This window comes from Psammomys obesus, unplaced genomic scaffold (assembly GCF_907164565.1).
Source record: "Psammomys obesus unplaced genomic scaffold, mPsaObe1.curated_primary_1811, whole genome shotgun sequence".
Classification (NCBI taxonomy): Eukaryota; Metazoa; Chordata; class Mammalia; order Rodentia; family Muridae; genus Psammomys; species Psammomys obesus.
The window spans coordinates 10,393,108-10,407,102 of NW_026596117.1; the positions used below are offsets into that span (position 1 = coordinate 10,393,108).

At 38.7% G+C, this 13,995-nt stretch overlaps 1 protein-coding gene across 4 annotated transcripts in view; it reads right to left on the reverse strand.

The window, feature by feature from the left end:
• Window positions 1-13,995, reverse strand: part of Exoc1 (exocyst complex component 1) — a 44,939-nt gene that overhangs the window by 9,447 nt on the left and 21,497 nt on the right. For 2 of the 4 annotated variants that reach the window (XM_055629246.1, XM_055629245.1), the window contains 5 exons: window positions 11,446-11,595; window positions 8,439-8,544; window positions 4,580-4,624; window positions 1,986-2,149; window positions 1,332-1,439 (listed from right to left, as the gene is read on the reverse strand). In XM_055629246.1, the coding sequence (XP_055485221.1) occupies window positions 1,332-1,439; window positions 1,986-2,149; window positions 4,580-4,624; window positions 8,439-8,544; window positions 11,446-11,595 (573 nt within the window). The remainder of the gene's footprint in view (window positions 1-1,331; window positions 1,440-1,985; window positions 2,150-4,579; window positions 4,625-8,438; window positions 8,545-11,445; window positions 11,596-13,995) is intronic. The other 2 variants (XM_055629248.1, XM_055629247.1) reach the window with 1 other exon arrangement.

Below are 13,995 nucleotides of genomic sequence, written 5' to 3' on the forward strand. Positions count from 1 at the left end.
GTTATTTGAGTTCCAGGAATTGAACTCAGGTCATCAGGTTTGCTCAGCAAGCATCTTTACCCACTGACCCATCTTACCAGCCTGTTTTTAGATACTTCACAACCCCCAAGAATCACTATAAGGTAAAAGGTTTTATTTGTCCATGTGTATATGTGGTGTGGTTTAAAAGAGGAAGAGAGAGTGCATGAGGCCAGATGTAAAGAGAGTTCAGCGCATGCGCGCATGCACACACACAGACAGGAAAACATCCAACAACTCTAGAATGAAAACTTTAGCATTGAAAAAAAATGCTGTCAGACTTGAAGATGGCTCAGCAGCTAAGAGCACTGGCTGTTCTTGTGAAAGACCCAGGTTAGATTCCCAGCATCCCCATGGCAGCTCACAACCACCTGTAAACTCCAGTTCCTGGCCATCCTACAACCCTCTTCTGGCTTCCCTGGGCAATGCACACATGTGGGGCACAGACAGACATGCAGACAAAACATGAATACAAATAAACTAATAAGAAAACATGAACACATAAAAGCTGTTATAAATTCCTCTGGAGCTGAGCACGCAAACTTAACCACCACTCTTACTACCAGGAAAGACAGACTCTGAACAATAATGAGTTCCTCATTCATCTATGGCGGCTTTCAAAGTTGGTTGCCCAAGGCATAATGTTTTGAGACACTCATTTGAATTGTGGTTTTTAGTTCTTCATTTCATTCTCTTACACTTAAGCCTTGAAGGTATGCTGAGGAATGGCTATGTTCATATTACGCAAGTGGGGACTGGGGATCAGGGCTGCCACTACAGTGTCTAACTGCTTATCTGCAAGTCCCCAAGACAAAATCTGACTCAACGCTGATGCCACATTCCCCTGTTTATCACTGTCTCTTAGGTTGGATTTTTTTCTTTGAAAACACTAAAATATTAAAATTGGTATGATTTCTGTTTTTTTTTTAGATCTGATATTATGCATCCCAGGCTAGCCTGGAACTCATGCAATCTTTCCACCTAAGTTTCCCAAGTGACTATAGACTTGGGCTAGCACATCCTGCTTAAAGTTGTGTTTTGAATGATGTTCTCTACATAATAAACACATACATTTCCTTTCTTATTAACTTAGAGGTTGTCAGCCTAAGACATTCTGGAATATTAGAAATCCAAAACCAGGTACTTTCCTGTTCTCAGTATTTTGTGAATGAAAAGAATACTTAAAGATTGATTTATTACAAATCCTTCCCATTTCATTTAGACACTGAAACTGTAAACTCATACTATCATAGTAACTAGGTTAATTTTATGTTACAGACTGTAAATACTGTCCAAATAAAGGTAAGCCATACCATTGATGCAGACATGTTTTGATGTTGCTGTAGTTTGAAAAATTTACTTATGAAGTCTTGTTCTGCCAGACACAGGGGCTCCAGCTCACTCAGTACCTGTTCAAAGATCTGAAGAAACCAAAGGACCCAAGGATTAAAGAACCACATGGAACACTTAAACAATACTCCATGTTGAATTCACTTTTTGGCAAGGACACAGATCATAGTATGAATAATCTATTAAGTCTAGGCTCTCCCAATTATTGCCAAAGATAAACTTTCCCAAGACTGATAGAGTAATACAATACCAAAGTGAAACAGATATAAAAACCCCCACAGTTACTCACTTCAAATCTGGAAAGAGGAAGACAGACTTTGAAACGTGAGGCATCAGAGCTGCAATAAAGCTGTTACACTTGAGCCTGTCATTCCTCAAACAACTTACATGTGATTTTATTTGAACATCAGATATCTAACAAGTAAATGTTAATGAATATTTTGTTATCTAATTGCTAAGTCATACTTTAGCTGACTCTTGGACTGAGATTATGTTTCAGATTGAAGTCAGAATTAGAAGAACACGGTCATGACTTTAAAAGATGTTCCAAGAGCCCAAATCTCTGGAAGCACTGAAGCAAGCCTGAGGCGAATGCTAAGAATCGCCTGTTATTTTACCTTATCAAATTTGGCTCTGTCAGCGACATCAAGGTCAGAGGCGGACATGTTCCCCATGTCCAGCAGGGAGGAGGACTGGGACCTGCGATTGCCGGAGCTCTGGACGCTCAGTTTATTCAGACTAGAAGTTGACCCGGTGAGTTTCCCAGAGCTTCCATGGAGACCTAAGAAACAAGAGAGCTTTGAAAGCTGTGTCTCAGGAATAAAATTCCTACAGTCTGCTTTGTAGAGCCTTGGTCTTCCAGGATTTCTTTTCTACTACGAAGCTTGCAGAGTTCTTCCCATTCATTAACTCTGGGGTCTTACTGCAGAGAATATTGTATGGAAGGAAGGCTACACGTATTGCTGGACTAGGAAGAAAAGGACCTTACTGACTGAACAGTCTATGCCCTGCCCCATCGCATCCTAAAGGTAAAGCTATGCAGTGCTCTCACTGAATACTTTGCTATCACTACAGCTGACACAACTCTGTGATATTCCTAAAGAAAACCTACAGCTGAGTATTAATCATCTCTAAACACCAATCTGTTAAGTTGAACTACATGAAACGATCGCTTGACAAATTTTCCCATAAAACTCAATCATTTATGATTAAATTTAGTATGTTCCTAAGTCTAGAAACTCTTGCTTTTCTGAGTAGGTGAGCTGGTTAACAATAGGGACAGATGAGAGCATGTGATATCTTTAAAATGTAACAGCAATGTAGCATATCACTAGCCAAACGAGTACGAGACATTTGTGCTTGGGTAAGATTTCGGAATTCCTCACGGCGATGGGGAAAGTGAGAACCTACAGCTGAGCAGCAGCCCCTATACACTAAGGAATTAATGCTTTGTTCTTTTTCCCCCTTCATTTATTTATCTTACTCACTTTACATCCTTGTAGCCCCTTCCCTTTTCCCCTTCTAGTCTCACCTTCTCTCCTTCCCCCTCCTCGGTTCCCCTCCCTTTTTCCTGAGAAAAAGGGAATTCCTTTCCCATCCAGCCCAGCTCATCAAGCTGCTTCAACACTGAACCTATCCCTCTCCCCCCCTGGTCTGGCAAGACAGCCCCGCCAGGGGAAGGTGATCTAAATGCTAGCAAGTGAGTCCCTGTCTGATGCAGTCTCTACCTCCCTTACTAGAGGACCCACACAAAACCTAAGCTGCCCATCTGCTACATCTTTGTAGGGGAGGTAGGTCTAGTTCATATATGGTCCTTGGTTGATGTTTCAGTCTCAGCAACCCCCCCGGGCCCTGGTTACTTGGTTCTGCTGTGTTTCTTGTGGAGCTCTTGTCACTTCCGGGTCCTTTTCTCTTCCCTCCCACTATTCCCCAAGACTCCCTATGTATCAACCAATGTCTTGGCAACTGTTTTGAGGTGCTGCTGGGTAGAGCCTCTCAGAGGACAACTCTGACAGACTCCTGTCTGCAAGCTTAGCAGAGTATTGTTCATAGTGTCAGAGGTTGGCACTCTTTGATAAGGTGGGTCTTTGGTTGGGCCAGGCATTGGTTGGGCATTCCCTCAATCTTTGCTCTATTTGATCTATCTTTATTCCTGCACAACTCATAGACAGGGTAAATTTTGGGTCAAAGGTTTTGTGGGTGGGTTGGTGTTCCCTGCCCTTTACTAGAAGACTAGTCTAGTTAGAGGGTGTCCTCTTCAGTCTCTTTGGTCTCTGCTACTAGGAGTCTCTGCTTGAATCCCCCTCATATACTCCCACAAGCCTATCCTGACTTAGGTCTCCAGTTTGTCACAGAGATGTCCCCACCCTCAGTTTCTCTTTTCTCTACAGGCTCTCTGTTCTCTCACCCTCGCTCTCCTCAGATCTGATCTCCCCCCTCTTAACTCTCTGTGCCCCTCTCTTACCTTGTTCCCTCTCTTCAGTCACTACCTATGCCTATTCTATCTCCCCTCACGTGTTAGAACATATGTTTAAATTCAGAATACAAACAATAAAACACTTTAAAAACCACACTTCTTGAATACTGCTCAGTTAATTCGTACTAATTACTAATGGACAGAAAGGAAAAATAAAGTTATAATAGGGACAATTCAAGCTTTGGCCTCATTATACAAACCAGTACTGGACCTCTAAGACTTTTTTCTACAATTTATTTTTATTATTATTTTAAATCACGTGTGAGCGTGTGAATGTGGGTATATGCATGTGAGTGTGGGCATCAGCAGAAGCTGGAGGTATCAAATCCCACTGGAGCTAGAGTGACAGGGGGCTGTGAGCAACCGCGGGTGGGAGCTGGTACCGCCCTCAGGTCCTCTCAGAGCAGTATATACCCTTAACTACTGAGCCATCCCTCCAATGCCCTAGAGTAACAGCTATAGCTCCTCTAAACACAGGCTGTGACACAAGTGTGATGTTAAGGTTTTTCATACATTTCTGACAAGAAAGCTTTTGCTCCTCGCTGTGTAACTGTAACCACGTCACTTATTTCTTGGATGTACACACAACCACCATGCTGGGTTTCTTTTTTCCAATACCTGGCGATTCGGTGCAATCAACATATCTGCTATTAATGTTTTCAAGACAAGTAATTAACATCTAGACATTAACAAACATGCACTGAGGGTGCCTGCTAGCACAGTAAGCATACTCACTCTCGGTTTCCTGTTTGACAGCACTTTCTTTTCGAGGCAGTGTAGCTGTGATGGATTAGGTTGCAAGCATCAAAGACAAAGACAAGTTAATAAACTGCAATTTGCACAAACCATGCACAAGAGGCAGTTAAAGCTCTAGTTTAAAAGACACATGCAAAGAACTATGAGCACTGACTAACGAGAGGTGCAAACACACGTGTAATCGCCCAGTGACTGTTAAGAAGGTATAAGAGACGTTTCATAGTCCTTTAATGTAGGGACTTACATTTTCAGGAAAAATATCAGTGTTTAAACCTTTCCCCCCACCTTTTTAAATGTACGGGACTGTTGTTTTAGTTTAGGAAGTTGGTACACTTACATTTAAAAGAATAAATTTACAAGGCTTTGAGTCCTGAGAAAATGAAGCTCAAGTAATTTAATAAAGTGAAGAATGATGTGGTTGCTTTAGATACTAGCATTCTTATATCTCCTCAAAACCCCTAAAGGGAACGGACCTCCACCACACTAAACTTTTACTTTGTCTGTTAAAGATTATGTACCTGGGGCTTTAAAGATAAAATTTAAAATCAAATATCACACTGAATTACTTATAACTAGCCTATGAATACAAGATTGAATGTGGAAAAACAGCAATCAGAAGCTGTGTGGAAGAATAGTACTGAGGGACAGATTAGGTAGGGAAGTTCGAACTCTATCATGGTCATTTCACAATTCTTTCACTCTAATCTCTATTCTACATAGTATCTACAGATTAATTTTAGAACTTATGCCATAAACATTCTGAACTCAAACTCAGAAGGTGAAAGGCAAGAAGTAAATCATATACTGAAACTAAAGAATAAACTATAACCTAAAAGCATCTCACAGAGAATAATGTGTCAACTGGCAGGTACCAGGCCATACTTGAGGCAAAAGTCCAAAAAGAGCTCTGAATTGGTCATTCCAGTGCTACTACATCTTCCCAGCTTGGCCCCTGAAGCTCAAGGGGGCACAAAATGAGAAGCTAGATATGAACATGGCAAATGTTGGGACCCAAGGCTCTGAAGTGTCATTCTGCATGTTTACCTGCCCAGAGCAAAGTCTATTTCATAGTTGTTGTTTTGTTTTTTGTTTTTTTTTGTTTTTGTTTTTGTTTTTGAGCAGACAATCATGCCCCGCCACCAGTACTGCCTATTAAGTATAGTTTGGAACTTAAAACATTCTGGATTCTTTCTCAGCAGCAGATTATCCTGGAAAGTGTTAAGTATCTTTAAGTAATCTTCAGGAGATGACAAACATAGTAACAGGAGTGGCTAGGACCTTTGTTCACTGCTGTACTTCAAGGCATAAGTGTGCTTATGTGTACCATGAGAATTTATAAATTCCCTGAATCACTCTTCCACCAGGTCTTGAATCTAACCATGTATTCAACTACTTTTCAAATCAAAAGCTTACTTAGTTTAATTGATAATTAAATAATTAATTGATAATTAGATAATTTCAGGAACCATTTTAAAGGTTTTACAATATTAAACAGGATCACTACATATATGAAGGAACTAAAGCCTCATATATGTTTTACAAATAACTCAATTGTCTTTCTATAGTTAGCTGTATATATGTATCATATACTATATACTAAACCCAAGCTACAGCCCAACTGTAAGCACCATCGTGTCACCCAGTGACACATCTTAACGCGTTCATCTTAAGTGAGGAAGGAACAACCCGTAAAGACAGTAATTGTAAAAATAATCACTCAGTTTCCTTTGCCTCCATCACATTAAATACATTTGGAGAAGGAGATGGAAGGCTCCATCAAAGTACCAACCCCAGGAGGAAAATCCTACACCCCTGAGGAAATCAAGGTAAAACTATTCATCAAAAGAGGGGATAATTTATGTAGAGGCCTTATCACAAAGAACTGCTATCCTCTTAGCATCTTTAACCCATTTTGACAGTCTTGAAATAAGTGATGTTCAAGAAGGAGGAGGCACCCCATTCTGATGATGCCTGTTACATCATGTTCTTCCTTTTGTAAGATCTGTGATGTAGGATTCTCAGAGCCAGTTCAAAGCAGAAGCCTATATTTAAAACTATCAACTCTTGAGTCAAAAACTCTTGAGTTAAAAAGCTAACTTTCCAAATTTGAGGGTTACAGTTTTAATTACAATTACTATTAAAATTCATTTAATATAATCTGGATCATTAAAAAATCTATTGGGAAAATTTTTCTATTCTACTTGATTCAGAATTTCTGAAGTCATGTGTATTTAATTTGAATTTTACTTTTTAAATGCTAAAAGTCAAATCTTGAGAGAGGAATAAACTGCTGTTATTCTCTGAATTTAGTTTTTCTTCTCTTGTAGTTGATAACCAAAGAACTGATATTGTAATTTTCTGTGCTTATCACAAATTACTCTTATCCATCAATATTTAATAGATAAAAACAGAAAACTTATCATTTTGTTATGACATTGTTTTAAAATTATAAAATACATTCTAAATCTATATTATATAAATTAAAATATTTTAATAAGCTAATTTAAGGATTTATAGTAGAAAAGGAAAAGGCTTAAGCTTAGGATAATATGCTAATATAAAGATACTTCTGTATTTTATTTAAGTTGTATTTTTATTTCATTTATCTTACTGTGTATCCAACTTTTTTTCACACACCAAAAAGATTTCTCAGCATTAAATGGTACACTAACAAGTGATGACGAATATACTCAATGAAAACATTAAACATGTAACTGCATTAATACTGTGTTCTTTGCCCCAAAAAGGCATAACATATCCACAGTGAAACGTCAACAAGGATATAAACACACTGCTGTTTAAGAACAATTAGCCTTTAGGATGAGTTAGCATTTCTGTTTTCAAAGCCTACTGTCCCAAGACAGTGTTTTACAAAGTGTAGCATATTAACAGACCAATCCAAACCACTTCAAATGCATTAATTTGACATCTAAGGACAGTCTTCTCTGCCCTAAAGTCAAGAATGACAACAGGAGCCAGCAATCTTCGATGCTGCTGTCTGCTTCCTTTAGTTACTAAGGGCACAGGCTCCTTTCAACAGTCAATGCTAAACTCAGTGTTCTAAAGGGACTCCGCAGACACACTGAGGAGTGCACAACGTAGCCCTTAAAGGCCAGGTTTGGACTTGAGTAGGCACAGAACTCCATCCAAAGAGAACTCCAGAGATGGGTACATGCAAGAGCAGAACGTGGCCTCAGTACATCCTTTCTCAGCTTGATACTTTCACTGGCTCTTCTTGCAAATAATGTTTTTGTCCCTTTAAATAATAGGAAATAAAAAGCAAGATGGCCCAAATATATTGTTTTAGAAAAATAAGGTCCAATCACATGGGGGATTCTGCTGCCATTTTTATATGTCATCGGTGAGAGAGAAAAGGAACACTTTTCTCCTAAAGTTCAAAGCAGCCAGTGAGAAGTAAGAAGCCAGGAATGACTTCTAGTTCTTTCTCTGTAGACAGCAATGACTTGCTCCCACCTGCAAACAGTGTTCTGGGCTCAGGAGCCAGACTCTCAGCAGTCTCCAGTGTATACCTTTCTACCGGGCTGCACTGCACTCTCTAACCTGTGCTTCCCCTATCAACAGAGATGTGGAACCACAGTACCCGTGCCTCACCGCTGCTGCACAGAAACACTACATCACCTTGGCTTGGGAAAAGCATATGGACAGATACAGATTTCTTTTCAAGCAGATTTTCTTTGAAACACCTATAAATCAAATATATTAGCTAGCCCTCCTCTTTAACTCTGTGTTTTCTCCCATCTTGTTTAAAAGCCTTTGAGTTACTGTTCTGTAAGTAGGACTACTCTCCATGAGATGCTGAACCCAGGGCTAGGCTTACCAAACTTCTTGCTTTCTTTAGTGGTGCCAGTCATCTTGATCTTTGCAACTTCAAAGAAATCTTTGATTTCTCTTTCATATAGTCGGGATAAATAATCCATGTAATTCTTAAAATAAATGGAACATGCAATGATTAGTAAACTAACTGAACAAATTTCTCTTTAATCTTCCCCTTAAATTCTTCATGCTTGTAAAGCCTTAGCATATTTCAGAGAATATAAAAAGTGAGGCTATTTTCTTTCTTGAAAAAGAAACAAAGCAAAACAAAAAGTAACATGACATTACAGTGTATAGCAATGTCAAGTTAATCACACTTACATTTTAACTATGGCTGCGAACACATGGGCTGCTAGGAGAGATGCTTCTCCTGTATCACTGTCATGGAAGCAGAGTGTTCCAGTGTGTGGGTGTACCACAGTCCAGCCACTGAAGTCATTTCAGTGCTCTCACATGACAGTGTCACAGTGAGTTCTGCATCCTCTGGGCAGATTACAGGGTCACCCGGAAGGCCCCTGGGAACCTTTCCCCCTCTCCCTTCACACTGCCATGGTACCCAACAGTGACAGTGGCAATGCGCAATGCATGTTCCCATAGAGATCTTCAGATTTCACTGAACCTTTGTCAGTGAACTTAATTAATATGCGTACAACACAGTTTTCCTAGTCATTCCAACAAGTACGCGCAGTGTATACCCCACCACGTCCTTAGAGAAACATGGGTTTGCTTATTTATTTCAGTTATTTTTGGTATTGTTCTTATGTCACTTTTTTCTTCCATTTTAAACAAAATTTGTTATTTTTCACAAAATTTCAGCAACTAAATTGGCTATATAAGGTGTGTGTGTGTGTTTACACCAAAAGCTCAAAGCAAAGGATCAAGTAACATTCCTGGGAAATGTCAATTTCATTTAAAAAGCTCATTTGTGTCATTCAAAATTACCCTCTTGTAGGAAAAAATACTCTCTGAGCAGAGAATGATGGGTAAGTCACCATGAGGCTGGTGCTCATCTTCTTCTTCACTTTAAATTTACATTCATGAATACTGCATAATATAGAAAGACAGGATAGTAATACTTTGAGAATACAATTAGGCAAAAAGCTTATTGATTACTTATTTGAATAGTCACTAGGGGCCAAAACACTGTTGGCATGAAACTCTTAAGAAGACATATTTAATTATTTAAAATATTAATATCCTAAAACTTCAAAAAGAATTTGACTACCATAAATATTTTTACTTAACTATAAATATTTTTACTAAACATACTTCCAAATCAGAATTCTGTTGAATGAAACAAAACAGCAGAGTAACACAACAGAAGAACTGCAGAACACTCAATAGACTCATTCTGAGGAGCAAACATAATCTTACCTACACCAGCAAGCAAGATCAGATGCACATAGACACGTCAGGGGATAAAAATTTGTTTTGAAGAAGATTTAAAAAATTGTGTGCACTCATACTGTATGTGTGTGTGTGTGTATGGGAGGGGTGGGCAAGAAGTTGAGAGTGAGAAAGCAGGTGGAAGTCAGAAGACAACTTGCAAGAATTGCTTTTCTCTTCTACCATGTGGGTCGTGGAGATTGAACTCAGGCTGTTGGGACTGACAGCAGTCACCATTACTAGCTGAAGATTCTCAGCAGCCTCTGGAAAGCATTTTAAATTATGGTTTGAAGATACATTTTACTAGATTTATCTTGCCTTTTTCAAAGTCTCAGTTTATGATGGTAAGGCCCTATTGCTGAAGCCAACACTTCCCTATCTAGTTGAACATACGTAAGTCAAGCTGCTGTCTAATTAGAGCCTTCACATCTACTGACTAGTGTTCATGTTCTAGAAGATACTCTGCACACTACCACAGAAGGGTAAACATGCCCCAGCTACAATCCCTGCAGTCTACAATGGTGACCTGGCTGCAAGATACGCCAGTGCAACAGTGGCACAAGTGTTGAAAGAGTGACCAACAACTCTCCCCATCCACTCCACAAGGTAGAGCCCACGCCTGACACTGCTCAAGTGGCCAAGAATCTGAGGTTATAGGCCATGGGCTGCTGTTCTGCCAAAGGAACATGGCAATAAAGTGACTCCTGTGGACATTCTGCCTTGCTCAGCCTTTATCAGTGAAGCATCCTCTTATAGAAGAGCAGAACTAACACAGAGACCCAAACTGAACAGTGTACATAGAATGTGACACTTTGGAACACTCAGTCCTAAATGGAATGTCTTTATCAAACCAGAAGATGGAGGACTCCAAGGAAACAAAGCCCCTAAATACAACAGGACTGCCACAGAATAGAACTCAGAGTCTATGGCAGCATGCGCAGGGCCTGCACAGGTCCATGCCAGACAGGTCCCAGTACTGAGATGAGCTCCCAGCACACACATTAGGTGGTTCACAACTGCTTGCAACTCCAACTCCATGAGCATCCAACATTTCTAACCTCCATAGACATGGCACTCATGTACACACACTCACACACATACACAGAACTAAAAATAAATACTTAAGTAAATGAACAAACAACGTGGCTGGGTGTGGCCACATAACCCAGTGGTAGGGGCAAGCAGAGACAGAAGGATCTTTGGGACCTGCTGGCCACCCAGCCTAGATGAAAATGAGTCCCAGGTTCAGTGAGAGACTCCATCTAAACAGCACAAGGCAGACAGCAATGGGGGAAGACACCCAATGTCTTCATCTGGCCTCTGCACAACTGCATACATAGACTCACACAGACACACACAGAGACAGACATACAGACACATACAAAAGAAAAGCAAAGAAGAAAAAGCATTGCTCATGATACGTTTGACTAAACAGACAAATATTTCAGATTACAGTATGGCTTAATCCTATTTTACACTGAAGTCAAAATTTGCTCTTTTTATCCAAGTAAATAAATGAGCACTCAGAAATTCAATTATCTTTTGCTTTGTCAAAAGTATACTATAGTATTTTAAACTTAAGGACTCACTGTAGATCCAGTAAGTAGCTGAAATCAAATTCATACCTTTGTTAGTCCTTCATATTTTCCATAATCTGTACTCTTTAGCCACTCCATCAGCTTGGCATATCGGAGTAGGTCTCTATGAAATGGATGATGATTGGGTAAAGTAAGTTCAACAGAGTGCTGAGCAAGAGTTGAACTCTGATCATGACCCTAGAGTGAGTAAATAGGTAAATAAATATGATGGAACATTTAAGAGAATACTGTTACAACAGAAAATGCTAGACGATGACCAAATGTGGTCAAGTGATACCAGAATTCAGAAAAATAAAAACTGAGTACTTACTGGTCTATTCTTATCGTCCTTTGTATCCATGGAATACTACCACCGTTACTATTCACAAACATGCATAGGTGGCACTGTGACAAAACGTCACTCACTTCATCTTTCAAAAGAGTTGAGAAGGTTGTATAAAGCTTGTCTCTTTACATCACTTTAAAACTTACTAAGCAAGTGAACTTGATACAGACTGTGTTAAGAAACATACCAAAGGAAGTCACTCCAGAGAAACTGTCCAATGTAATGAGATTCCCATTAGGAGCTATATTTTATTCAACAGATAAAAATGTGCAAGTAAGATATGAAATTTAAAGTTAATAAGGACTATAGATGGCTGCATCTTGGGCTTTCGACAAAAATTCAGAAATAATATAATTCCAATTTTTCCATTAAAGTGATGTGCTAGTCAAACTACTACAAACAACTATTTTAAACCTGACAATTTTATGTAAATAAATTAATAATAATAGTCTTAGTTACACCATATGTTTTGACTTTTGCTTTAGAAAAATATAGACTGCTGAACTATTGGCTTATTAACCCTATTTTCCAGAAGAACTCAAGATTTAGTGTGTTAAGTGACTTGCTCAGGTCACGTAGAAGGAAAGTCATAACTGGAATCTTGTTCGACAAAGCCTAACTTCTGTCTTCCTTTAAAAACATCCAAACAAAAGCAATTAATCAGAATAAAAAACTTAACTGCCAATGAGCTCTTAAGGTGTAGAGTGAGTGTGTGCACATCTCTCTGTAAATGTAACATCGTAGGTTTCTGTTGAACTAGGCATTTCTTTCTGACTCTTTAGTCAGCACCTATGATGAAGCTTAAAGGCAGTGCCTAGGAGACAAGGAGCTGCCAGATCAGATTCCATCTGAAAGTTTCCAACCAGCAAGCAAAGGCCAGCACAAGCCATAGTTACCTCAAGTCATTTTCATTCATTGGAGTTGCCTAGTCATGGCTGTTTCAGTATTTTGTGGAAACTATTAAATTTACAAAGGCTGCTGAATTGGGAAGAGGAGTTGGATAATTAATTTCTTGATAAAGTCACCTAAACATATATAATACTAGTTGAAATACAATAGTTTGATAAGCATCTTTAGTTTAAAGAATTAAATTATTTTAATTTGAAAAGATTTCTCCCTTCTAATTCACACGCTTTATTATGTATATCTCTGTTCTGCCTCTACCTCTAATTTTTCAAGGTTCATATAACATCACATTACAGAAGGCTTCTACATAATTGCACGTGTATGACAAGGTGTTCATAAATGCTACTCTTTCAGGTATCTCTTACCTAGCTGTGCTGACAGAGAGGAAGAAGGTCTCCTGTTTCACTAATGTTCCAAATACTGTGCTAACGAGCAAGGTCACACATGCTTTCATTACCCCAAATAGTCTTCTCCATTAACTTTTCTCAGTGACTCAAGACACAAAACCATGTTTTGTACAACTATTTACTCCGTCTATTTCATGTTAAGTTGCATTATTCCAAGCTGAGAAAGCTTTTAAGTCATTAAAAATCTCTCCAGGGAAGTGGAAGAATTAATCATTGACAATTGCTATTTTTCCCCTCATCTGGAATGGAACTCTTTTTTTTTTTTAAATCTCGTTTCCTAGTGACCTCATGACCAAGTTCAACAGAGACAATCTCTTTCAGTCTATGAAGCTCTTTGCATATGCTAGCTACTATGCTAAATACCTCATCATTCCCATGTCACAAACACCTGAGAAAGTGGTCTTTCACATATTATCATTACCTTTAACTATTACTGTCAAGATAGCCTGAATGTTACTAAAAGATTTAATTTTAGATAAAATGGTTCAAGAATGAGGATGAGAAATTGTAAAATTGTTTAAGTTGCTTAATTCAATCAATATTATAAAAATCATCACATGCAAAACACTAAGTATGAAGAATTTGGTTCTTCATATGCTTAAAAATGTTAAACATTTTAGAAGTGTCTATTATACATGATAGATTACTGACAACAATTACAGAATTACTGACTGCCCACTCACTGCCTTGGTACTTTAATATACAAATTTGAATCCTTACCATAACAACTCTATAATTATTATAGTTCACAGGGTATTCAGATTAAGAAACATTATATAAAAACTTGGTGAGCCACAAGATTTTACCAGCACATATATATTATGTACTATAATTTTTGTTTTAGTTTTTGAAAAGGGTCTCACTATGCAGCCTTAGCTAGCCTGGAACTTTCTATGTAGAGCAGGCTGGCCTCAAACTCATAGAAATCTGCCTGCCTCT